Here is a 27777-nt window from a genome sequence, read left to right on the forward strand (position 1 = left end):
TGGGAGAGAGCCAAAGCATAAGAGACTCTTAAAAACTGAGAACATGGGGCGCCTGGGTGGCGCAGTCGGTTAAGCGTCCGACTTCAGCCAGGTCATGATCTCGTGGTCCGTGAGTTCGAGCCCCGCGTCAGGCTCTGGGCTGATGGCTCAGAGCCTGGAGCCTGTTTCCGATTCTGTGTCTCCCTCTCTCTCTGCCCCTCCCCCGTTCGTGCTCTGTCTCTCTCTGTCCCAAAAATAAATAAACGTTGAAAAAATAAATAAATAAAAATAAAAACTGAGAACAAACTGAGGGTTGATGGGGGGTGGGAGGGAGGGGAGGGTGGGGGATGGGTACTGAGGAGGGCTCCTGTTGGGATGAGCACTGGGTGTTGTATGGAAACCAATTTGACAATAAATTTCATATATTGAAAAAAAAAAAAAAACACTCAAATGTCCATCCGTGGACCAATGGGCAAATAAAATGTGGCATGTACATATATATTTTTTTCCTTAAAAAAGGAAATCCTGCCATTTGCTACAATAGGGATGAACTTGGAAGACACTGTGCAAAGTGAAACAAGCTAGACACAGAAGAGCAAAGACTACAAGATCCCACTTGTATGACAAATCTAAAATCGTGAAACTCCTAGAAGCAGAAAGTAGAATGGTGGCAACCATGGGCCGGGGGTGGGGGGCAAGGATCAGAGAGATGTTGGTCCAAGGGTACAAAGTTTCACTTAGGCAAGAAGAGAAAGTCCCAGAGACTTACTGCACAGCACAGACCGTGTAGTGAAGAACACTGTGTTGTATACCTACAAATTTGTTAAGAGGGTAGATCTTATGTTAAACTTCCATACCCAAAAGACAAAAAAAAGAGGGAAGGAGGAAACTTCTAGAGGTGCAGGGCATTGTACATGGTGACAATTTCATGAGCATATACTTATATACTTACCTTTAGACCCACTGAGATATGCACATAAATATACACAACTGTTTTGTATGTCAGTCACACCTCAGTGTAAATATATATACAAACACATACATATAAAAACAACACCAAAAAGTAAAAAGCCCATCAGAAAAAGGTAGGATTCTACTAAGGGCAGATTGTCCTTCAGACGACGAGCCCACTCTCCATAGGAAAGACTTTAAGGCGAATGAGAACTTGATTTTTTTAAACGTTTATTTATTTTAGAGAGAGAAAATAAAAACGTTTATTTTAGAGAGAGAGAGAGGAGAGACAGAGAGCTGAGAGCACAGAGCCCAATGCCGGGCTCAAACTCACAAACGGTGAGATCATGATCTGAGCCAAAGTTGGGCATCTAATTGACCGAGCCACCCAGGTGCCCCCAGAACTTAAGACTTTAAAGCTTGGAGAACTGGGGCAAGAAAATGGCATCTGTGGAGACAGGAAAACACCATCCATGGAATGTGCTGGAAACCTAAGGAGCAGGTCCGGCTTGCAGAGGCCAGTCTCTTTTCCTGTCCTCCCGGGAGCTCCCAGAGCAGCACAGTGCATTCCACCAGACACCCAGACAGACCCAAAGAAATCACAGTGCACCTGTTTGTCACCGCCCTCCCCAGGGACAGGCTTCTAATCCCAGACAAGCTGCACCTCCTCTAAAAGCAGAAATCAGGATGAAGCTCAGCGCCATGGGACTCAAAGATGGTTCTGGCACGTGCACTTTTTCTCAATTCAGAAAAGCAAACTCAACTGCTTTTAAAGGTTGATGACTGGGGCGCCTGGGTGATTTGATCGGTTAAGCATCCGACTTCAGCTCAGGCCATGATCTCATAGCTGGTGAGTTCAAGCCTCGCATCAGGCTGCGTGCTGACAGCTCAGAGCCTGGAGCCTGCTTCGGATTCTGTGTGTGTCTCCCTCTCTCTCTGCCCCTCCTTCACTTGTGCTCTCTCAAAAATAAATAAACAAACATTAAAAAAAAAAAAAAGGTTGATTACTTCCCTCTGGCTGGACGCTGAATAATAAATATTACCCTTAAGAAACCACCCTCAACTTTCAGTCTACTAAAACAGGAGGCTTTTTCCAGTTGCACTTTCTCACCTGAAACTGAACTTCACTGCCCAGCATCCTTCCTTTAGGGCATCATAACCATGCTCCAGTTTCCCTTTGGCAACTCTGGTCAGATCTGAGCCCCAAGCACAAGTTCAGAGGTGGTTCGTACAGACTAATAGAAAGGGCTTTCCCCACACCAGCCCCCAAAACGAGATTCCCTAACACCTATGAAAGCAGTGGAGTTAAGAGGTGAGAACATTCCAGATGGTGGGGCACTTGGGTGGCTCATTCATTCAGCAGCCGACTCGTGGTTTCCTCTTGGGTCGTGGCCTCATGGTTCATGGGATTGAGCCCCGTGTCAGGTTCTGCGCTGGGCATGGTGCCTGCTTGGGAATCTCTCTCTCCTTCTCCCTCTGCCGCTCCCCTATTCTAAATAAACAAATAAATAAATAAACAAACAAACAAACAAATGAACATAAAAAAAAAAAAAAGGAATTGCAGAGGGCACACGAGGATGGTGGTGGAAGGAAACACTTCTCCAGCACAATGATTCTTCCTGTCTTACATACTGGTAAGAAGACTCCTGCTGTTGGACAACAGTATTGAGAATTACTAGCCCAGGGAGTTGGCCTGTAATGAAACAACATGATGTTTTAGGATTGAAGGAAAGAAACAGAGAAGACTCTGACAAGAGATCCCTTCTGAAAAGCCAATGGTTTTGACTAGGATGCAATTAAGGTAGGGATGAGTGGAACTACTCACCTGTCCATTGCGCTTTAGGGACTGTCTTTCGTAAAAGGTAAAGAGTAATAATTGTCCAGGGGCGCCTGGGTGGCTCGTTAGTTGAGCGTCCAACTTTGGCTCAGGTCATGATCTCACAGTTCATGAGTTCAAGCCCCGCGTAGGGCTCTGTGCGGACAGCTCAGAGCCTGGAGCCTGCTTCAGATTCTGTGTCTCCCTCTCTCATTCTCTCTCTCAAGAATAAGTAAACATTAAAAAAAAATTTCTTTTAAATAAGATAAAGAAACATTTAAAAAATTTATTAAAAAATATTAATAGGAGCGCCTGGGTGGCTCAGTCGGTTAAGTGTCCGACTTCGGCTCAGGTCATGATCTCACGGTCTGTGAGTTCAAGCCCCGCGTCGGGCTCTGTGCTGACAGCTCAGAGCCTGGAGCCTGTTTCAGATTCTGTATCTCCCTCTTTCTCTGACCCTCCCCTGTTCATGCTCTCTCTCTGTCTCAAAAATAAATAAATGTTAAAAAAATTAAAAAAAAAAGAAAAAAATATTAATAATTGTCCAATTACTAAGTCTTCATAAAGAGAAAAGGTGTAACAATTCTAGCTTGCCCCCCTATGGCTGCAGCACTTAGAACTCCAAAGCAGGCACCGAGGGAGCCAGAAACCTAAGATGAACCCCAAGATTCCTGCCCCCTGGTGTACATGCCTTGCATAATCCCCTCTCTTTGGGTGTAGGTGAAACCAATTAATATTATGGGAGAACGTTTTGAGTCCACCAAATGGGAGACTATCCTAGGTGGGTGGGCCTGACCTAATCAGTTGAGCACTTTAAAAGGTGAAGCCTCGGAGTCACTCAGTTTTTGTCAGTAGACCCCGGGTATACATGCGGTATTCATGTTATTAAACTTACTTGCTTTTCTCCTTTAAAAACAAACCGTCAGTGTCTCCTTTGCTGTCCTGCCTTCCCCTCCCTTGCGGTGTATTCAATAAACTACTATCTTCTCTATTCTGCCTCGGGTGAATTCTTTAATCGCCCTGTGCTGTGGGCCCCCACCCAATCCGATCACCCCACATTTGGTGTACCCTGCACGGGGAGCGTTTGCTGACCCTGGAGCTCTCCCCGGGTTCTCTGGGGATTTCTCAGGGCTTTCCCTGAAATGACTCTAGTACGCCTTGGGGAACTGACGACCTCCAGGGGCGGAGGTTACTCCTTGGTGAGGATCCGAAGCCCCAGGGGGAACCCACCAGACCACCCTTGCCTGAAAGAATGAGGGACTTCCTCTCTTGCCCTCTGGAGGGATCTTTCCCTCTCCCTTCTCTTTACAGCCCTCCGGCGGCCTAAACCTAGTACTCCTCAGACCATGAAGGTCCCTGGCCAGGGCGGTTTCCAGGCGCGGTGTGAGGGCGATGGACCCCTTTCCTCTCCTCTCCTACTCCATCTGCAGCTCATCCAAGGCCAATCTGCACACTTGGTTGGGAACCTTTCCTGATGCTGCCAGACTCCCAGCCACCTTGCCTCTTTCAGCTTCTCTCCTCTCCTTTGTTCCCACGGTCCAGCCACCACCTTGATCTATAGGCAGAATACATTCTCAGGCATCTGAGTGAATCCAACAACTCCATATACAAATGATGGTTCAGCAAGGAGTGCAGCCCATACTATGGGAGGGTCCCCTCCCCCTAAATGCCATGCACCTGGCCACCAAGGAGTTCCACTCAAATTGTCTATCAGCACGTTAATCTAATACCATGCTCTGGTCTGTAACTGCACAGAACCCCTGATGGGTGACAAGTTTAGGTAGGGACCGCGTCCCCACCCCCACCAATCTAGTATGAAGCCGCTACTGAACACAAGACCTCCACCCAAACGCAAAGATTTGTCATCGTCCACTGTCAGGGGGGAATGGAGGCCAATTTTAGGCAACAGACTTGAGCAATGGAAGCCTGAGTTAAGTAAAAGGGCCCATGGTGACCACCAGGCTGAATGCAAATAGGCCCATTAGATGACCCACCTCAAAATATCCACAAGCCCTAGCTGATCAATGGGCTACTTACAACCAGACACAGGTACCAAAAAAGGAAAATTCCATATGTTCCCATACTTCTTCACCTTCCCCCCTTAAGTACAGCACCCGCCTCCCCACCACTGTCTCATGGAAGACAGTCTCTTTTGCTGTCCTGCCCACTGCTCCCTTGCATCTCCTTAGATAAAAAAAGGTGAAGCCCCAGAGGCTCTCCTGGTGGCCTAGAAGAAAGCAAAATGCCATGTTATCTGAGGAAGCAGCCACATGGCAAATACCTGAGAAAGGTCTCCAGCTGACAGCCAGTAAGGAGATGGGGCCCTCAGTCATACAGCCACAGGGTGATTAATTTTGTCAACAACCTGTGAGCTTGGAAGTGGACCCTAAGCCTCAGAAGAGACCCACCTCTGCCCATCGCTGCTTTTCAGGCTGATGGTACTGAGGACCCAGCTAACCTGTACCCAGACTCCTGCCCTATGGACACTGCAAGACAATAAATATGAGTAGTTTCAAGCTACTAAGTTGGTGGTAATTTGTTACATAACAATAGGAAACTAATATAACCACATATCAACAGGCCCTTAAAAATCTGGACAAAGGGGGTGCCTGGTGGCCCAGTCAGTTGGGTATATGACTTCGGCTCAGGTCACAATCTCATGGCTTGTGAGCTTGAGCCCCGTGTTGGGCTTTGTGCTGACAGCTTGGAGCCTGGAGCCTGCTTCGGATTCTGTGTCTCCCTCTCTCTCTGCCCTTCCCCCGCTCATATTCTTTCTCTCTCTCTCTCTCTCTCTCTCTCTCTCAAAAATAAACATTAAAAAAAATCTGGACAAAGGCTTCAGCCTGGTTCTTGTCTTCACTCACACAACAGCTCAGACAGACCTGCTTTGCTCCCAAGGCATTTAAAACAAAAATCACAGACTTAAGTGGAAAATAAAAATATATTTAGCAAACTATAGAAAAAATAGTATTAGAAGTTTCAGTCTAGTAAACAAAATCCATATGGGATAAATCAGTGTTGATCATTATACCCCAAATTTCCTACTGTAATGCCAGAAAGTATACCTCATTGGACCTCCTTTCCAAATATTATCCTAGCCTACTAATTTATGGCCTGAAGATAAGCATACGTTTGGCCAAAGTGATATACTTTTATTTGTAAAATTCACAACATGAGTTTTCTTTACACTCCTAATAGTAGAAATCACTTTTGTCATTTCTTATTGAGTAATAATTAGGAATATTTGAAACCAGCTTTAAAACTTGTTGCTCAAAGCAGAAAAAGATTAGAAAAGACCTAAACTGTCTGTCAGTAAGATCTGATGAATTAAGGCAAATCTATACTCCAGAATGATGTGTAATCATTAAAAAGGAGGCAGTAATATGTTTGACTTTAAAGTCATTGAAAAGATACAATGAAAAGCTTACCTAAAGAGGCAGAACAGTGTTCACAGGATGTGACTGTCTGAGCATAAGTCTATATACGTTTGCATATGGATAAACATCTATACAAATATCTGTGAGAAACCATTACTAAGAAACAGAAATGGGACAACTATTTTTTACTGTTTACTTTTTGATTTTTTGAATTTTGTAATGTGTATGTATCATCTATTTTTTAAAATACTAATTTTTTAAAAAGAATAAACCAACATCAGAAAAATCTGTTTTTAAGAAACATACAAACTATCTTCAAAACCTTAACACAAGTTACTGTTCTAATCTTGTTCTACTAAATTATTTATATCCCTATAAGAAAATAAAAAGTCTTTCCCCTGTAGATGCTAGTGATTCATCCCACAACTCTGTCTCCAGAAAGACAGATGTGTATTTGTCTCTTATGTATATTTATGTGCAAAGGAGGGCTCAGACGCCCCTCAGGAAGTCTCTTGAAGGCCGGCAGAGAGCAGAGAGCTTGGTGACTAACACCAGCATCATCTGAGGGCAGACTCGCAGGACAAGACTTGATGGCTCCATAGGGATGAGTTTCTTAACCTCCTATCCCTCTACAACTTGGTATATGGCCATCAACCAGGGCCTCCACCTTGCCCCATGTCACCCACTTGGCAGGGCAGGACACTAAATGTCAACAGAGCAAGCCAGAGAACTCCTAGCCAGATGTAAGCCTTCCCAGTATGCAGGAAAAGACCTACAAGTTTGTGTCATCTATGGAGATGCCTTGAGGTAAAGGGGAAAAGGTTTCTTTTTAAAGCTGTGGAAGGAAAAAAAAAAAAAACCATGCATAGGGTACAGCCAACACAGAGACACACGAGGAATGATGCCCATGTAACAAGCCGGGGGGGGGGGGGGGGTGCTCCTACAAGCCGAAGAACACCAAAGATCCCTGGCAAACGCCAAGAGCTAGAAGAATCAGGAAAGGGTTCCCCCGGACAGGTTTCAGCAGGAAGCAAGGCCTGGCTGACACTTTGATGTCACACTTCTAGCCTCCAGAACTGTGGGACAATTTCTGTTGTTTTAAGCCACTCCATTTGTGGCACTTTGTTACTACAGGTGGTGCTCAGAAACACAGAGAAAAAAAGCCTTTCTAAGTCTTCACTAGCCTGTTCCCGAAACATAAACAGTGAAAAAGAAAAAGGTGCTCCACGTCCTTAGTCATCAAGGAAACACAAACTAAAACAAAAATGACAAACATTTCATGCTCGTGGAAAGACTGACGGGACCAAAAGCGGGGCAGGGTGTGGAGACACCAGAGCTCTCAGCCACTGCTGGCAGCTTTATCAAATGGTGGTGCCACTTTGGCAATTCTTATTAAATTCAACAATTCTGTCCTTAGGTATTTACCCAAGAGAAATGAAAATGTATGTCTACAAAAGGACCTGAATAAGCAATCTTATAATAGCCAAAACCTGGAAACAACCCCAAAGTCTATCATCAGGGGAACGGATAGCCTGTGGTATATCCATACGATGACCTTCCCTATAGCAACAAAAAGGAACAATCTATGCACTCAGGCAACAATAAGGGTGAACTTCTACAGCATTCTAAGAAGCAAAATAAGATAGTCTCCATAAAATATATACTGCAGGATTCCACTTAGAAACATTTTTTTTTAATGTTTATTTATTTTTGAGACAGAGACAGAGTGTGAGTGGGGGAGGAGCAGAGAGAGAGAGGGAGACACAGATTCAAAGCAGGCTCCAGGCTCTGAGCTGTCAGTACAAAGCCCGATGTGGGGCTCAAACCCACGAACCATGAGATCATGACCTGAGCCGAAGTTGGACGCTTCCGACTGAGCCACCCAGGTGCTCTCCCCCCGTTTTTTAAAAAAAAAATTTTTTTTTTAAATTTTTTTTTTCAACGTTTATTTATTTTTGGGACAGAGAGAGACAGAGCATGAACGGGGGAGGAGCAGAGAGAGAGGGAGACACAGAATCGGAAACAGGCTCCAGGCTCTGAGCCATCAGCCCAGAGCCCGACGCGGGGCTCGAACTCGTGGACCGCGAGATCGTGACCTGGCTGAAGTCGGACGCTTAACCGACTGCGCCACCCAGGCGCCCATTTAATGTTTATTTATTTTTGAGAGAGAGACAAGAGTGTGAGTGGGGGAGGAACAGAGAGAGAGAGACACAGAATCCGAAGCGGTGGATTCCACTTTTTAAAAATAAATATGCATTAAAAATTTTATTTAAATCACTATTAAAGAGACAACCAGTAAAGTGTCACAACCAGTTTAAAGAACAATGCAAGCAAAGTCACACTTTTATTTTTATTTTATTTTTTAAGTAATCTCTCCACCCAACATGGGGCTTGAACTCACAAACACAAGATCAAGAGTCATATACTCCACCAACTGAGCCAGCTAGGCGCCCCCAAAGTCACATTTTTAAATCAGAAGTATTGAAATGAATGTACAAATCAAAACAAAACTGAACTCTTCTATACTGGAGAAGGGAAGTCAATAAAACCTCCACTGAAAAGAGTTTATTTGCATATCTATAAAAATTATCTTTAATCTTTTTTGTTGTTAAGGTATAAAGCACATACATTATTTGTTTCAGGTGTACAACACAATTGAGTATTTGTATATATTGTGAAATAATCACCACAATAAATATATACAATTCCATTTACATAACCTATAAAAACAGACAAAACTAAGGTGATAGAAGTCAGAAAGGGCTGGCGGGAGGAAGGGGAATGCCTGGAATATTCTGAAGTGACAGAAATGTCTATACCTTCTTTTGGGCGCTGGAACCTTGGTTTGTACAATTTTTTAAAATTCAGTAAACTGAACACTTAAGATGTTATACTTCAATTAAAAAGAAGGGACGGAGTTCCTGGGTGGCTCAGTTGGTTAAGCATCTAACTTCGGCTCAGGTCATGATCTCGTGGTTCGTGAGTTCAAGCCCCATGTCGGGGTCTCTGCTGTCAGCATGGAGCCCACCTCGGATCCTCTGTCTCCCTCTCCCTCTCTCCTTCTCTCCCTCTCTCTCTCTCAAAATAAACTTAAAAAAAAGGGGGGGGGAGGGCCCAATATAGTAATTGAATCAGGCAAGAATCATCAGTGGACACTAAAACAATTAGGTCAAAGTTGTTGGGGAACAGGTATTTGCTTGATGCCAAAATATCAAGCCTCAAGGGAGAAACCTACCTGCTCCAAGGCAGTAACCACCTCACCTTAAGGGACCAAGCACAGCAGCATTCCCAGCAGGACAACTGTTACGTGCCTTCTGATGCAATGCAATAGGAATTAGCACCATCTGTGAAATATGCTTGCCAAAATATAGGACTTGAATCTAATCAAGCCTCTAGACCAAACTTCTAGGATACAGAAAATATAAGGAATAGAAGAACAGTTACATGATGCCCTGAAGAAACAATCAGACAAATGCAGAAAAAGGTAAGTGGCTTAGATTCAAAGTCAGTATCACTGGAGGTGGGGGGGGGGGGTATTCTAGATTAAAATAAACTAAGCACACATAAAAACCAAATGCAGGAGGCACCTGGGTGGCTCAATCAGTTAAGCATCCCAGATTCTTGAATTTGCCTCAGGTCATGATCTCAGGGATCAAGTCCTGGTATCAGGCTGTGCGCTGAGGATGGAGCCTGCTTCAGATTCTCTCTCTCCCTCTCTCTGTGCCCTGCTTCCCCCTCCCCACCCCCCACAGCTCATGTAGTCTCTCTCAAAAATAAAAACTAAAATAAAATAAAAACGAAATGCGGCACCTAGATGGGTCAGTCGATAAAGCAGGAGACTCTTGGAATCATGAGTTCAAGCCCCACATTGGGCATAAAGCTTGCTTAATTTTTAAAAAGGCGGAGAGAGGGGTGCCTGGGTGGCTCAGTCATTTAGGTGTCTGACTTCAGCTCAGGTCATGATCTCACAGTTTGGGAGTTCAAGCCCTGCATCAGGCTCTCTGTCAGTGTGGAGCCTGCTTTGGATCCTCTGTCCCCCTTTCTCTCTGACCCGCCCCACTTGCGCTCTCTCTCTCTCTCTCAAAAAGTAAACTTCAAAAAAATAAATAAATAAAATTGGGGGCAGATTATTTAAAAAAATGCAACATACAAACCAATTAAATCCTGGCTTTTAAAAAAGGCCACGAAAGGGGTGCCTGGCTGGCTCAGTCAATGGAGTGTACAACTCTTAATCTCAGGGTTATAGGTTTCAGCCCCACATTGGGTAAAATAAAATCTTAAAAAAAAAAAAAAGTCATAAAAGCTTCTGGGGGACAAATGAGAAAATTCAAATCAGGAAACCAGATATTAGATATTATAGAATTATTAATTTTTAAGGTGTGAAACTTTATCATAATTATATAGGAGAACATTCCCAGTTTTAGAGATGTATGCTACAGGCTTAAGTATTTAAAGGTAGGGTGTCATGAACTCTGCAACTTACTTTCATGGTTGAGAAAAAAAATTTATTTACACAGACATATGCACAACTTAAGAAATGGCAGAATGTTAACAATTCTTGATACAGAGTATATGGGTGTTCATTGTACTCGTCATTCAAATTTTCTATACATTTAAATGTTTCATAAAAAAAAAACTGGAACATAATAAAGTTAAAGGAGTATAAATGCAATGTGGTACCCAAAATAGTTCCTGAAACAGAAAAATGACATTAGCTGAAAAGCTGCTAAAACAAAAGTCTATAATACAGTTAACATTATTGTACTAATGCAAATTTCCCAGTAAAGGTACCATGGTTATATAAGATGCTAACATTAGGGGAAACTGGATAAAGGGAACTCACTGTACTGTCTTCGGGAATTTTCTGTAAATCTAAAATTATTCCAAAATAACAAGTCCTTAAAAAGTGGCAACCAGTATGTAAAAGCTAGAATTTTTTATTATATTTTAATATGTATATAATCAAACAACTTTGAGATCCAGTATCTGTAACAATGATCTTCCACAAACCTCCAGTTTGGAACAAAGAACCTCCAAACATGAAACACGTTGCCAGGGACCGTGTACTAGACAGAAGGGAAACACGTTCGCACCCACTGCCTGGACACCAGGATCAGACAGGGACCCGGTCCTCCAAGGAGGGCGAAGCTGCCATCTGGGCCGCAGCCACCTTGTTTTCCTAGCCCCAGGGAGCTTTCCTTAGTTCAGCAAAGACGTGGATTGAGCTGCCTGCCTGAGCAGCACTGACTGGAGATCTATAAAGAGGAGGGACATGACAGCATCAGTATGTGTCCCTCTTCCTGGTCTGCAGAGCCCCCAGGTGACTGACGCCTTCCAGCCACACCCACCTCTGCAAGAAGAGTCTGACCTAGCTGCAGCCCCAGCAGACAGACATATGTGTAATTCTTGGGGCGTCTTAAAAGCTGTTCATTAGGGGCGCCTGGGTGGCTCAGTCAGTTAAGCATCCAACTTCTGCTCAGGTTATGACCTCCCAATTCGTGAGTTTAAGCCCCGTGTCAGGCTCTGTGCTGACAGCTCAGAGCCTGCAGCCTACTTCCTATTCTGTCTCCCTCTCTCTGCCCTTCCCCCACCTTAAAAAATAAATAAACATTAAAAAAAAAAAAAGCTGTTCATTCATATTATCTCATTTAATCCTGGCACCTGGTGCTAGCCCTCATCTTACAAAGGGCTAGAAGACACCTAGTCCCATCCCCACCTGTGCTGTTATAAACACTTCACCCAAAGGTCCCTCTCGATCAGCAGGAGACCTGGGTGCTTCTCCCTTTCAGGTACCCTAATACCTGACTTCCGCCAAGGCTGCCCCGCATTGACCACAGCCACTCTTTCCTCAAAATCTCTGCAGCCCTTACACTGTGACTAGAAGGATGTGGTTGAAATCCAAGCAAAAGTCTACAACCTTTTGGATCGTGTGGTGAGTGAGAACACAGAGCGTGGAGCTTCACGGCTGGTGTGCAGTCGCCACTCCATCACGTACCACTATGTGACCTCATCCAGGCTAATCACCCTCTGAGCCTTGGGTGACTCATGTAGAAAACAGATAATCTCACTATTAGCCCACAAGGTTACTTGAAGACTAAATGAAATTACCTCAACGCCTGGGACACAACAGGAATTCAATACATGGTAACTATTACGGTTATACCTTGCAATGGCATGCTTCCTGTTTTCCTTTTTGTTTTTTTATAAACTTTTTCTCCAGGGCACCTGGGTGGCTCAGTCGGTTAAAGCAGCTGACTTCAGCTCAGGTCATAATTTCACGGTTCATGAGTTCAAGCCCCCGCATCCGGCTCTCTGCTGTCAGCGTGCAGCCTGCTTTGGATTCTCTGTCCCCCACCCCCCACCTCTCTCTGCCCCTCCCCTGCTCGCTCTCAAATAAATAAGCATTAAAAAATATATACATTAAAAAAATGTTTTCTCTAACTATTAGTCCTCGAATTTGGGGATGAGCGGGCCTTCAGAAGCCAAAGAGGGCCATCTTAGGGGTAAGGAAAATTCTCGAAATTTCCCTAAATGTGGTCTGTCAGATGAGGAACTTCAGAATTAGACAGATTGTCTGGGTTCCCAGAAGGGTGGGAATCACTGACCTATGTCTATCCATGTCTTGCCACCATTTTATAAAGATCTATCCTTTATACCACAACCACACCAATGTATATCTTGCAGAGCCATGTTTGACTAAAACACAGAGGACTGAAACTTATTTTTTTTTAAGTATACTCTACCCCCAACGTGGGGCTCAAACTCACAACCCTGAGTTCAAGAGTCCCATGCTCTATCAACTGAAACAGCCAGGTGACCCAAGGATTAAAACTTTAAAATGGCAGGGGCGCTGGGTGGCTCAGTCAGTTGAGAGTCCACCTTCAGCTCAGGTCACGATCTCATGGTTCGTGAGTTGGAGCCCTGCACTGGGATCTGTGCTGACAGCTGAGAGCCTGGAGCCTGATTTAGATTCTGTGTCTCCCTCTCTCTCTGCCCTTCCCCTGCTTCTGCTCTCTCTCTCTTAAAAACAAATGTGAAAAAAAATTTTTTAAATGGCAGTATGTTTCAAGAAAATGTTTCTTGCAGGGCGCCTGGGTGGCTCAGTTGGTTAAGCATCTGACTCTTGATCTTGGCTCAGGTCATGATATCAGTCTGTGAGTTCGAGCCCCGTGTCAGGCTCTGCACTGGCAGCAGGGAGCCTTCTTGGGGTTCTGTCTCTCCTCCTCTCTGCCCCTCCCCTGCTCATGCTGTCTCTCTCTCAAAATAAATAAATAAACTTAAAAAAAAGGGGGGGAAAGAAAAATGTCTCTTTTATAAAGAACAAAGAGGGACAAAGGCTTGTTTTCCTAAGACCTGGGGCTTCAGCACCAAATCTCAGGAGAGAACTCAAACATAACAGTGAACTAAGAGGAACTCTGGGCAGTGCCTTTACTTAGGCTTGGTAAGCCTGAATGACTAGAAACGAAGTCAGCAAAATGCCTCCTTGGCTGCCTTCCACCTAAGCCAGAGTGCATCTCAGCTCTTACCACCACCTTTGGGCCTTAGTGGGGTTGGGGGCAACTTGAGGGCCTCTGGCCTCATGTCTCCCAGCCATACAGGAGGGAAGGCAGCATCAGAGAAGAGCTGGCCAGGCCTGCACTGAGAAGGAAGACAGAGAAAAAGCCGTTCTTCCCATGCAGCCTCTGGGCTGGGTATCAATCAGTCAGTACCTTAAATATGACCGGTCAGGCTCCTGTCCTTCTGCCAGGCAGCAGAGAGGCTGTGCATCTCCTTGAGCCAAGCAGAAACAAAGCGCACACCTCTGAACGATGTCAGGGATACTCAGGCGCACAATTACATGACACTCAACCTCATTAGAAGATACTCCCTTTGCCAGCTTCTTGTAATCCTTCTGAATAGTCATAGTCAAGGACAGTTTCTAGTAGTGCTGGTGTCCCATTAACACCTCTCTGACCCTTAGTAATCTCCTTTCTTAATGTTTATTTATTTTTGACAGAGACAGAGAGAGAGAGAGAGAGAGAGAGAGAGAGAGAGAGAGAGAGGTGGAACATGAGCGGGGGAGGGGCATAGAGAGACGGAGACACAGAATCAGAAACAGGCTCCAGGCTCTGAGCCATCAGCACAGAGCCCGACGCGGGGCTCGAACTCACAGACCACGAGACCATGACCTGAGCCAGAGTCGGACGCTCAACCAACTGAGCCACCCAGGCGCCCCAGGTAATCTCCTTTCTTAACCACAGAGCAAGTCTTAAGCGTAGAGACTGAGACAGGCATTAGTTTCTAGCAGGAATTTAGTGACACTCTTTTGCCTCTTGACATGTCCAATAGCCTAGAACTATTCTGACCATTACAGTAGCCACTAGCCACATGTGACTACTATGTAATTATACATGACTACAGTCATTTAAATTAATTAAAATCAAACAAAATTAAAAATTCACTTCCTCAGTCTTACCAACCACACTTCAATAGCCACATGTGGCCACACGGCTGTAGAACATTTCCTCTGTCGCAGAAAGTTCCCACCGGACAGCATGACCCCAGAATGCCACTCACAGCTCACCTGCCTACTCACCTGGCGGTGGCGCTAGAAGGCCTGGCTTCTCCCCAAGTAGTGGGCGCTTCGCACGCTTGGGATGGGGGCATCGCAAAGGAACAGGTCTCCTGGAGGGGGCTGCTGGAAGCAGGGAAGGGACAAACAGACCTTTGGGGTTGACCAATCCTGCAGAGGACAGACACCAAAATATAAACAGGAAGGTACAGGGTGAACCTGGTTCCAGCTGCTCTTCCCACAGGGACTTTTCCTTAATCATTAGAAAGGGCCAGAGGACGGAGCACCTGCCACACACACAAACCTCAGCTCCTCCGAGCTCTACCAAGTCCTCTCTGGGACCAGACTGTGCCTCAGTGGTTGTGCAGGGGTCAGCAAACTAGTGTCTGGGGGGCCAAATCCAGCCTGCTGTATGTTTTGGTACAAACTGTGAGCTGAGATAGTTTTCTCATTTTTAAATGGTTATATAAGTATGTACATAATATCCTTGATTTTTGCTTCTTGGCCTGCACTAAATATAACCTACAACACTAAAAATAACCTATTTCTATCTGGCCCTTTAAGATGTTTGCAAACCGGGGGCACCTGGGTGGCTCAGTCGGTTAAGCGACCGACTTCAGCTCAGGTCGTGATCTCACAGTCCATGAGTTCAAGTCCCACATTGGGCTCTGTGCTGACAGCTCAGAGCCTGGAGCCTGCTTCGGATTCTGTGTCTCCCTCTCTCTCTGCCCCTCCCCTGCTCATGCTCTGTCTCTCTCTGTCTCAAAAATAAATAAAAACATTAAAAAAAAATAAAGAAAGAAGTTTGCAAACCCGTAGTCTAGTCCACGCGTGTCTTGACATCCTGGTCCTCTACCCTCACCTTTTCACAAGTGGGTTTAGTTTCAAATGTTCTGTTTTGACACTTGGAATATATTTTGTCAAACATCCGAAGCAGTGAGGTTCACAGGTCATAAAGGCAGATCTATAACGTACCTGAAGCACTCTGTTCCTGAGGATCGAACATCCATCCGCCCAGAACACTGGCCCGGACACAGTCACAGGGATCTAACATATGGTCTAGCACCCTGACTCTTCTCTCTTGGGCAGTTGGTCTGCCTTGCCCAGTCCTCACCCTGTCAAACAGGGCTTTTTTTTCCACAGTTCACACCAAACCATTTCTGAGGGTCTGAAAGAATTTTGTTTTGAAACTTTTGGCAAGGATGAGAAGCAATTCAGAGCAAAAGATCTCCTCCTAAGCCCTTCCTTCTCTTCTTAATTCGCTCACTTCTCACAGGAGCCAGGTGGTAAAAATGCCCAGAGGTGGACCAGGGGCTGGCCGAGGCACAGGGAGGCATGGTGAGAGTAGCAGAAGGAAAGAAGGAACAAACAAACACAGGACAGCAAGAAAGCCCAGGCTGTGTCAGGAATGAAGAACACCTAAAACTATACTCTCAATCATCCTGAAGGTTGCCAGGTCAGAAAGGGAGGGGTGCACAGAAATATTCGTCCCTAGGGGCTGTGGATCTTCTACAGAGACTGACTTTGCCAATAACAGATGTACATGAGTACTGCTACCAAAGCAAGAGGGCACATTCCCTCTATTCTGAGCCACAATAATACTCAAGGTGGAATAATACTATGCTTGTAAGAAAAATCTGGGGCTAAAATAATCCCTGCTCACATAAAAGACCAAAGCAATATTTGACTCATGCCCAAATGCATCCCAGGTCCAAGTTTTATTCGAGGCCCAAGAGAAAAGCCACCGTTCCACAGACTTCTCTGCCAACTTTGTCTTTAACATGGCAGACTTTCATCCATTCCTTCCCTGCTGCCACTGCTAACACACAAGGAGAACACGAGAGGAGACAAAAGCATCCAAACATGAGGAACAGAGAAGGAAGTGACTAATTAGAGGTAGCTGCATCCCAGGTGCCTGCAGAGGAGTTAAAACTCTTTATCTTCAAGAAACAGGAAAGGCTCAGACACTCGGGGCCCCAGGAACCAGGGCCAGACACTGGGCTTGACTGGAAGTCTGTACCCCAAGTGGCTAGTCCCACACCCCCTGTCCTCCCAGAGGAAGAGATGCACGTCTGATGAACGTGCTTGAGCAGCAGGATCCAGTTCGGCCAGAAGTTAGTCAACTGTAGGGCTTTTCGGTTATGGAAGCCAGTCAGGTCTCCTTGTTTGAAGCTAACTGAGTTAGGTCCCTGTCACTTACGATGGAAAAAGTCCACAGTAATACAACCTCATTTTAGGCAGATGTCAGATACTATTTAGCACCAAGGGCTCAGAAAAGCCTCGAAAACACTATGGAATTCAGAGTGCTTCTTAAGAGAACTGCGTGTAAGCCATTCTAAATGTGGCCACCAACCCTGACAAGAGAGCTCCCTATGTTAAAACTTGAACTTCGGCAACTCATTCAAGAGGAATTGCATCCACTGAAGCCCCAGGTGTCTCCCCCAGGCCTCTGAAATCTTAACACTCAGACTATGACAACAAACATGGCAATGGCTCTAAGCTGTCCTGCTCTCTCAGGGCGATGCCTGGAAAGGCAGCAGAGCTACTGCTATCTCTTATTCCTAGAGGGACGCACTGACCTGGTAGTGAAAGGAGGGCCCCTCCTGGTCTGTCCCCTAACAACGGGGGCCTGGCAGGAAAGGGGGGATGAGGGCCTGAGAAGGATCCCTTTCCAGGGGTTGGAAGAAGTGGAGGCGGCTTGCCCACCACTGGGGTATTCCTGCCTTGAAATGAGGGATGATCACTGCCAGCCAAAGACTTGGGCGTCTCAAAGCCTGGAAAAATGAAGAAAACAAGTGGTCACCAGAAGTCTGCTACAGAGGCTAGCAAGCTACACAAAAAACACTCCGGGAATTTAAGGAAGACCTTCTCTTGCCCTGATTGAGAGGTTTCTACGATCAAAGAGAAGCAGGATGTTAACTAGACTCACTGTGGTCATTAGACAATATATACAAATATCAAATCACTATGTGTACACCTGAAAGTAACAGAACATTAATATGCTTCTGTCAATCAATTAATCAATTACACAGGCACCCAGGGGAAAAAAAAACCTATTGTGTTATAAGTTTATGAGCCCCCCCACCCCTGAGAAAGTACAATAAAAAATGTACAAAAGTAAAATACATTGTGAATTTTATAAGATGAAGGATTTCTTTAAAGTTTTAACATGGTCCTAGAACCTCAGCTGTGTTTTCCCACAGGGGACACGTGGTTATTATCTTCTTCTCATACTTAACTCAAAACAAGTAAACTGGGGGCACCTGGTTGGCTCAATTGGTTGGGTGTCCGACTTTGGCCTAGGTCATGATTTCACAGTTTGTCAGTTTGAGCCCCACGTCAGGCTCTGTGCCGACAGTTCAGAGTCTGGAGCCTGCTTATGTGTCTCTCTCTCTCCCTGCCCCTCCCTCACTCATACTCTGTCTCTCTCTCAAAAATAAATAAACATTAAAAAAAATTTAAAAAACAACAACTAAAAAGTCCCCATTTTAAGGAGTTTGGCTCATAACTGAAATGCACTTTACAATCTTCAAGATTAGGAACTGCTTCTTCGTGTTTACCATACACTTAATAATAACCTACAAATGTCTCAGTTAACAAGCTGAAACTTCGAATCACAAAAGTAAACCAACAGAGAAGAGAAATTATTTCCCACATGTCCACCTTTACAGAGGTCATCCTATTTATATATTAAAAATCTGATACAAAAGGAAATTTAGCTTGAGAAAAAACATGTTAGCCTGTAAAAGTTAAACATTAACATAGTGTAATTCCTATGCGGAACAAGTTCATATCAGACACCTTTATATTACGGAGGTATATTCTCTCAATTAAATTAAAAAGTTCCTAGTTTTTTTCACATAGCAATTTGCAGAAAAGGATTTTCTGGGGTTTAAAATGGGGAAGGGGGAGAGACAGTGCCAAATACCTTTCAGTTGCCCTTTCCTGGTCTTCAGGTAGTCAATGAGCAGGTTTAACTCATTCCCACACAAATGCTTTCCCTCAGTCAACAGGAAGACAAGGTGCTGAATGCCCAAAGGGACAGAGTAGCTGGGAAGGTGCTCCCGAGCCAAGAAGTCGTCCAGGAGATCTCCAGCCCGCAGAGCAATTCCAGCATGTTCCTGCTGCTCCCGTTTAGAGAAATATCTCCTGTATTCTTTAGCTACCAGCACCAGGGCATCTTCCAGAGGCATATGACGATGTACTGAGGACAAGAAAGAGCCGGCTTTACATCAAATGGCTGCCCTGATTTCATTTAAAATCAGAAAATAACGTTAATCCAACTACATGTCGTCTAAACTGTGTCAGCTTTCAGTACGATGTGGTTGCCTATCGATCCGACGGTCTGGGACCCTCGGCAGCAGGTGCCTGGTCAGATTTCAAAATCAAACATTACATTCTATTTCAAAATTATAACATGTGTCGCTTGGTTTACCATTTCCACACAAACCCTCTTTTCACAATTGGACAGCTTCATGCTACGCTGATGAGAGAGAGAGAGAGACAGACAGAAGGAAAGAGAGAGCAAACAGGTGCCATGTGTATCAATGGGAATTCATAACGCTAAGCAAATCTAAAAAAAAGACAGGATGTAACTTCAACCACTGCTGGCTACTAGGAAGGTTTAAGGGCAAAAAAATCCTAGAAGTGAAGGTGTCTGATTTGGTTTCAGTGATCAGGGTGGATGACTTGAGAGGAGTGTGATCCACAGAAGAAACAAGTAGAAGCAGAGAACAGAGCCTTTAGAGAGGAGAGCAAGTGTGAAATGGGGCTGCTGGTTTTCACTGCAAACCTTTTAGTGTTTATCTTTTAACTCTGTGTATGTAACACTTTGATAAAAGGCAGACAGACAGACAGACACAGACAGACCTGCGGTGCAGGGCTTCTAGGCTCTGCCACTGTAGCCTGGGGAGAAACCCACCATCGTCTATGTGGTTCTGCAGTCTGGCTCAGGCCCATGGGATCTTAAATCATGTTAAAAGCCTTTCCAGGTCAGGTCACATATATATCACATATAAAATAAGTTCTAGATACCAGGAATGGCTTTTAATGGCTACAGTCAATGCATAGGTGTTGTCTGATCTCTCCTAGGTTTACCTATGGAGAATATGACTTCTTCAAAGTTTAATTTTAGATGGAAGGCCCCACCCTGTCTTGCCACGTATCACCAACTTCTGAAAAATTTAGGGCCCAAGGGGCACTACAGAGCTACAATGGAGATTATGGTATTTGGCTAAATCCTAAGCAGTGTTTATGAAGGTTACATTTAGGACGAGATATGAATACATATTTGCCTTCACGTGCTAAAGTTTCATTGTCTGTCTTAAATGTTTGTCTCGGCACAGGAGCAGCTCCACGGGCTTCTGAATAACGGCTACACGTGAGGTATAAAACAAACTGTCAGCTCTAAAGCAATGTGAAAGAGAGGCCAGCAAAGACTAATTTTGCTAAAACAGATGTAGCTTATAAGAGAAAACAGAGTGTTCTTTTTACATATCATCTGAGTTCAATAATTAAATCCATGGATAGGAAATGAAATATGAACCTATTAATACTATTGTGGACATGAAAAAGAAACCCTTCTCTGAATGTGTAACATGGTAAAAATAGATCACATGCTTTTTAAGTAGTGCTGGCTTTGTAAAAGTGTTTTCGTATCCGACCAATGATTCAACCTACTTACTTTAGTGAGGATTTCCTACACCATCTTGCATGAACATAACACATGTGATTAGTCCTCTACACAACCTATTCATATCAAGCCGTTCCCCACTCCCACCCCTCGGAGATGGGGATTCGTAATTTTCCGAACCTAAGTGTGGTTTAGTCTTATTATTTGTTTAACATAAATTAGACATTTTCTATGTTTAAAAAAACCATAGTGGGAACAGTATTCTGCAAGAGCTGGCTAGGTGGGTGTGGGTTGCAACACAGCGTAAAAGTAAATGGAATGGTCAGAAAAAAAGACGTCCTAGCAGCCTCAAAACTATGGGAAGCCGAGTATTCCTCACTGTTGTTTTTTCCAGACTCAACATTACAGCTGGATTTTAGGACACCAATCTGACACCGACTTCTCTGAAGGCTCCAAAGTCACAGGTAGGATATAAATCCAGCTCCCATACTCCACTAGGTCTCTGCCGAGGAGAAAGGTCTCCTGACTTAGCAGTGAAAACCCTACGCTGCTATGGAGACACAGCTGGGATGGGAGAAGCCTGCCCGGCTGCTGCTCACCTGGGCACAGGAAGGAAGCAGGGTTGACAGTGCCTAGCACACATGAGGAACTCAGTAAGTGAGTGTGGACTGCACAGAATGGTGCCAAGAGCTTCTAGAAAGATGAGGACTAGAGCACCTAGGCTCGTCTGGATCTGACTCCAGAGAAGCTGCCAAGGGGCCCTTCACAAAGCAGATGCCTCTCTGGGAGCAGCAGCTCTGACCAGGAGGGAAAGGTGAGGGTGGTCTAGGATGCGTGCATCTGCCTAAGTCTATGTGTTTTAGGGAGGAAAAGAGAGTTCATTTTTGTGCACTCTCATGAGCCTAAGAATAAAGAAATGTTTGAGATATCACAGGAAAGGCAGAATCAGCAGAAAAGTAGTCTAAGAGAATGCACAGGACGATAAACATGACATCTTTTAGACTTACCATTGAGCATAGAAAAGACGGTGGTAAGATTTGGTCAAAAAGTTTTACGGAAGACAACTGACTTGTGGGGGTGCCTGGGTGGCTCAGTAGGTTAAACGTCTGAATCTTAATTTCAGCTTAGGTCATGATCTCACGGTTCATGGGCTTGAGCCCCATTGCTTTGGGATTCCCCCTCTCCCTCTGTCCCTCACCTGCTCGCGCGCGCTCTCTCTCAAAATAAATAAACATTAAAAAGAGAGAGAGAGAATTGACTTTTTACACAATATTTGCACAATATATCCTGACAAGTAAGGAGCAATGAAGATGATTTAAGTTTCAATCACCTCTGATACACAGGAGAGTATTTTGTGATACCTATTCAAGTTACTTTTTCCTCAACTAGATCCAGTTTAGTTACCGACAAATGTGAACCTTCAAAGTGTACCAGCATACAAAGAAAAACTATTATATTTTTAAAGCAGGATCTATTTTAAGTGATAGTTCTAGATTAAGCTTAACTTACTTTTGATAGACTCATCAAGTATAATTACGGTGCAAGAGGAAAGTTCTACATTAGACTGTTCGACAAGAATGCAAAACGGGGACCCATCATCTTTAACTTCCTGGAGTGCTCGCGTAAGACTCGATTCCGAGGAGAGGTGAATCATTTCCACCATAAGGCCATAATCCTGCAACTGATGACCTATGCCTGTTGCGTAGTCCCTTAAAAACAAACAAAACGTCACACACACAAGAAACAGGTAGGTTATTTTCAATCAAACAAAAGGGGAAAAAAAATACGTCACCAAGCAGGTGTTCCATAGATATTTTGATGACAAATTTAAGTAAGTGAAGTGTAAGATACTATATTTTTACTGAACTTGGATAAGTGAAGTGAAAGATGCTGTAGTTTTTCAAAAATCATGCATGCTGTACAACTTGTTTTCATTCTTAGACACACTGAAAACAACCAATAGTACATTATCTGTCTGATGGGATCAGTTAAGAGAACTGGAGGCAACTCTACCCAAAGGAAACTTTCCTTTACGAAAATGTGGTGTCCTCAGATGGTTGACTATGTACAGAATTTTATAAAGAAAGCTAAGTATGTCAAAGTCGTGTTTTTGTATGACATGATACACTGCATACACACCACAAATGTGGTCAGCATTTTACAAAATGGAATCGTTCCAGAGTTATTTGATGAAGTCATTTCAATTTAAAGTACATGAAAGAAAATTTAGGATTTATTGTAAAGAAGAGATAAGACTATTATCTTCAGAAAAATAACAGAATGCTCATTTACAATTAGTTCCTGGGACAGACCAGTATTTCTTAAGATCACTACCACTGAGACAACTCCTTGCTGAAGAGTAAACAGATGAGGGGTGCCTGGCTGGCTCAGATGGTGGAACATGTGACACTTGATCATGAGGTTTGAGCCCCACATTGGGGGTAGAGTTTACTTAAATAAATAAGCAAATAAACAAACAAATAAATGCATGTATACAACAAATAAATGCATGGCAAAGAAAAAAAAAGAGAATAAATGGATAATGCTGGAGTTAACCATCTCAGTTAATATCAACCATCCCATAACCAACCTGGGATCAAACCCCAGAGTCATCTCATCTCCCATTTTCTCAGCCTCAGTCTTCAAGTCATAAAGAATCTACCCCAGACCTCTCCTTCAGGTTTATGCTTCCCTTGTGCCCAATACTTGCTCAGAAACCTGAATAGAGGGGTGCCTGGGTGGCTCAGTCGGTTGAACACCTGACTCTTAATTTCTGCTCAGGTCATGATCTCACAGGAGTGAGACTGAGCCCTGCGTCAGACCCCTGGTTGAGTGTGGAGCCTGCTTGGGATTCTCTCTCTCTCCCTCTGCCCCTCCCCGCAGCTCGTGCGCTTGGTCGAGTGCTCTCTCTCTCTCTAAAAAAATCAAAATTAATAAAAATTTAAAGACTAAAAAAAAAGAGAAAGAAACCTGAATGAAAACTTAGAAACCGCAAATGACACTAATCCCTGAAACCAACGACCCTGCAATGGTAGTATACTCCTCCTCTTACGTATCCTCTGCTTAGAGCAGGAACAACTCTTAACATACCCCATCTTCCACTTGTTATTTAAGCACATGTTTTATCTTATTAGGCTGCATGAGGTAGAAAAGAGGAATTGCTACTTAATTATCTGTATGTTCCTCACTGTGCTTTAGCACAGAGTTTTACATAGAACAGGTACACATTAAATGCATGTTCTGTGAATTAAAAATTAAAATGAGGGGCTCCCGGGTGGCTCAGTCGGTTAAGCGTCTGACTCTTGATTTCAGCTCAGGTCATGTCATGGTTCATGAGTTCAAGCCCCACATCGGGCTCTGCGCTGATAGTGTGGAGCCTGCTTGGGCTTCTCTCTCTCCCTCTCCCTCTCCCTCTCTCCCTCTGCCTCTCTCACTACCCCTCCCCTCCTCACACTGTCTCTGTCTTTCTGAAAATAAATAAACTTTATTTATTTATTTATTTTTAATTTATTATTTTTTTTAACGTTTATTTTTGAGACAGAGAGAGACAGAGCATGAACAGAGGAGGGGCAGAGAGAGAGGGAGACACAGAATCTGAAACAGGCTCTAGGCTCTGAGCTGTCAGCACAGAGCGCGACGCGGGGCTCGAACCCACGGACCGTGAGATCATGACCTGAGACGAAGTCGGACGCTTAACCGACTGAGCCACCCAGGCGCCCCTAAATAAACTTTAAAAAATTAAAAAACAATTAAAATGATGGCAGGAAAAAATGCTTTCCAGGCGATTTAGGAGAGTACAAATGATTGCAGAAAGTAAATTCAAGAGGAAAACAAGAAAGACAAGACATGGTTCATATTTACAGAGTGAGAGCCTATGAGTTAAAACTATCACAACAATAACTCATGCTGGAGGGTATCGTTTGAAAATTAATTACTGTTCTGGAGTATAAAAGAATGAATTTAGCCAACCAATATATCACTGCAAATCTTTCTAACATCAGAGTGACAACAGAGCAGGCAGTGTGGCCTAGTTCTCGGACTCCCTGGCAGATGCAGCCCGCGTGCGGCCGAGGAGTCCCTAAGCTGCACCCGCTGAGGGTCCTAACCCATGGCTAGCTGCGAGAACTGCAGAATGCCGGGCGGAGGAGCGGTTTCTGAATACCACCCCAGATGGAGGGGGAGAAGAAAAGCAATCTCGAGGACTCCTCTCCACCACACAGTGCCGCACTCCAATCAACACCCAGCAGGCCTGGCTCTGAAGACGGGAGAGCAGCAAGGGCATCCGGGTTCGGGAGTCGAACGGCGCTGGAGCCCACAATTCTGAAAACGGTACAAGGCGCTACAGGTCAGACGTGACGCCTGCTACAAGTTCCGAGAAAACTGATTTAGTCAAAGATTAACGCGGTTTCCCTGGCTGATCCAAACTACTGTACCACAGTTGCTAAATGTTGAGGGAAAACCAAGCTACTGTGCATGCTGAGTTCTTACTGCCTCTTGTTCAAAACTGGTTTGAATTACCAGATGATCAGCTTAATCCAGGGCATGTCTGGTTGTCTTTCAATTATTAAAGGGAAATCCTATAATTTTCTAATGTAAAAGAACTGGCCTCTCCCACCCTCCCCATGCTATGACTGACCTCACTTCTTCCAGGATGCTGTCCCTCAAGATCCAACCCAAATACCCTCCAAACGAGATGAAGCTGTAAGTTTGCTTTCACAAACTTCACCAGTAAAGATGCTATATCTACCAATAAGTTAGATTTCTGTAAAGCAGATATCACAGAATAAGCAAGAATTCTGAGTCATTTTAAGATTGCCAATTTTCTCATAAAGAAAACCAATGCTGGGGCGCCTGGGTGGCGCAGTCGGTTAAGTGTCCGACTTCAGCCAGGTCACGATCTCGCGGTCCGTGAGTTCGAGCCCCGCGTCGGGCTCTGGGCTGATGGCTCGGAGCCTGGAGCCTGTTTCCGATTCTGTGTCTCCCTCTCTCTCTGCCCCTCCCCCGTTCATGCTCTGTCTCTCTCTGTCCCAAAAATAAATAAACATAGGAAAAAAAAAAAAGAAAACCAATGCTGCCTTATGCTGAGTTACGTTTTGTGCATGCCTGGTCTCCTGGTCAGGAATGATTAGTTATCATGTCTGGGGTGTGCAGTTTCACTCACTCAGTACCTAGCCTGGAGTTAAGTGTGTATGCTTCCAACCAATCATTTGTCTACATGCTCCTTGCCAAGCACTACGAAACCCGACATAATCCAGAGACACAATTATCATCACACACTAAGTCCCCTGTCTGCTTTCAAGTGCCAGCCAATGGTGCACAAGGTCAGGGCACTACACGGACCCAAAGGACAAGCTGGAGAGAGCCAAGAGAGCAGGTGACCAGGCCACAACTGCGCTTAAGTGGGCTGCCTGAGTTACAGGTATTAGGTGGCCTACACAAGTAACAAGTGTTAGTTGGCCAGCATGAGTTTCAGGTGGAGAAGGATAAGGCATCCCACATCGAAGGAAAAACAGCAAGGATGCAGGCTGAAAGGAATTCAACAAGCAGCTAAGAAATGAGGAACCCTTGTCTGAAATTTCAGTGAGGCCAATTTGTGGCATCCTACACTAGACTGTCTGTGCCCCAAGGCAAACGTTTGTCTGTTATGTTCATTAAAGTATCCCCAGAGCCTAGAATAGCGCCTGGCACACGGAACCCAGCCCTGAAAATAGCCTTGGTTTTTTTGGTTTTGTTTTTTTTTTTCCTGATTATAAAATTGATAGATACTCATTATAGAAAAGTCAAGCAATACAGAAAACTGAGTAAGACAGTCATTGTCAGAAACCTCCCCATCCAGATGCCTCTGTCACCAGTTTGGTAAACCCAGCAGCACATTCTTGTAATTCATAGAGCAGTGTTCTAGCGACATTTTGAAAGTCTTTCAACTCTCAGTGACTTATGTATTGTAAGGCTGACTACTTAATAATTCCATTTGTACACATTCTCATTCGACAGGATAAAAAGAAATAAATACACACCTCTGTTCGTTGTTGATAGAAACAATAACGCAATCTGAAGGCCTCTCTTGATCACGGGCTTTCTGAACCACTTGATAAAAGTGCTGGAAAAGCTCTTCTTTCCATGTGTTCCTGCCGCTGGCATCCCCTAAAAAATACTGACATATTCATGTTTTCGCAAGGGCAAAGGCAATCACTGAAGGTTCTCAGGGTTTTTTACAAAAGTGGAAGTGAATGGCAACCCCTCTAGAAGGAACAGATGAGGAAAAGAGAAGTAGCTTCTCAGCAAGACTCTTACCTAACTGAGTGGACTGGTATCGCTCATGGTTCTCTTCATTCCTTTTTGAATAATCAGCCACATTCTGCCATAATTCTTTAATGCTATTGGATGAATGAAAATAGAATAGTTTGTGCAAATGTAGTTTCCCTCTACGAGTGTGTCCCCAAAAGCCAAAAAAATAAATACCAGGCCACCTAGCACAATCCATATGCACCAAAATAAAGGCTGTGTCTACACAGAGGTAAAAAGTCACTCAATAATCTGTGCTCATTTTAGAACACTGTGCGTTTCTGGGATTTTTCTGCTCCCTCCCATTCACTTCCTCTTGCCTGTTATGATGAAAAGTACTGTATGGAGCCACCGATCTTTGTCAAGTCAGACCTATACAGAAAAGAGACAGACTCAGACTTCAAGGTGTTTATTTTAAAGGAGAAGAGATCATTTTACCAGATGTGTGTATCCTTTGAGGTGCTTATCTCTGAAGGTCTTCACTGGATATGGGTAAAAAAATGAGTCAACAAGATCTGCTCACTTTACTCCTAAACAGTCTACGGCTCCTGTGAGCAAGCTATTTTCCCATGCTAAAGGCATGCAAAATAGTGCACAGATGCTGGGTAATCTATTAGCCATCTAAAGTAGTCCCCTTTGCTGTGATTTAACAGAAGAAAGGGGGAATTCGGTGCACTCTACACCCTAAATCAGGCATTTTTACTGCGGCTCTCCAGCATCCAGACACCAATGTGTCTGTCCACAAGGAATGTCCTGCCAGGGAGAGAACCACCTCGGCAGGCAGCAATTAGTTCCTTTCTCACCAGGGGCATCACGCCGCATGGCAAAGCAGCCATGGAACACGCTCAGTCGAACCATGACTATTCAGCAAGCTGCCAGCAAACGTCAATCCCTTTGCTCTGCCCCTGTACGATTTTCATTCGGGTTCTTGTCCACATCCAATTTCCTGACACAGCAGAGACGTAGCTCCAGACTTTTAGAGGCAAAGCTTTTGCTTGAATCCATGCCTCTCCTACTGCTTGAGAATCCTGAGCTACACAAGAATGTTTCCTCCCCTCAAGCAGGCTTTATCTTTGTGTACTATCTCTGACAAACACTAACCATTGACTCCAGAGGCCATTTCTTAAGCTGCCTGCTTTCTCCAACCCTTGCTAGGGTGTGTTCTTGCTGGCTTTCCCTCAAACTT

At 44.4% G+C, this 27777-nt stretch overlaps 1 protein-coding gene across 7 annotated transcripts in view; it reads right to left on the reverse strand.

Annotated features, from left to right (window-relative positions):
* Positions 1–1850: 1850 nt before the first annotated feature.
* LOC121045266 (nuclear receptor coactivator 5-like) overlaps positions 1851–27777 on the reverse strand; it is an 86701-nt gene continuing 60774 nt past the window's right edge. For 5 of the 7 annotated variants that reach the window (XM_040497972.1, XM_040497969.1, XM_040497970.1 and 2 more), the window contains exons 4-11: positions 26601–26683; positions 26324–26450; positions 21816–22015; positions 18603–18878; positions 17254–17448; positions 14699–14845; positions 14069–14072; positions 1851–2422 (exon numbers count right to left, since the gene is read on the reverse strand). In XM_040497972.1, the coding sequence (XP_040353906.1) occupies positions 2332–2422; positions 14069–14072; positions 14699–14845; positions 17254–17448; positions 18603–18878; positions 21816–22015; positions 26324–26450; positions 26601–26683 (1123 nt within the window). In that variant the 3' untranslated portion in view covers positions 1851–2331. Of the gene's footprint in view, positions 2423–10606; positions 11379–14068; positions 14073–14698; positions 14846–15649; positions 15843–17253; positions 17449–18602; positions 18879–21815; positions 22016–26323; positions 26451–26600; positions 26684–27777 lie in introns of those variants that run through there. The other 2 variants (XR_005797664.1, XM_040497974.1) reach the window with 2 other exon arrangements.

This window comes from Herpailurus yagouaroundi, unplaced genomic scaffold, assembly GCF_014898765.1.
Source record: "Herpailurus yagouaroundi ecotype Mexico unplaced genomic scaffold, PumYag 190, whole genome shotgun sequence".
NCBI classification, from domain to species: Eukaryota; Metazoa; Chordata; class Mammalia; order Carnivora; family Felidae; genus Herpailurus; species Herpailurus yagouaroundi.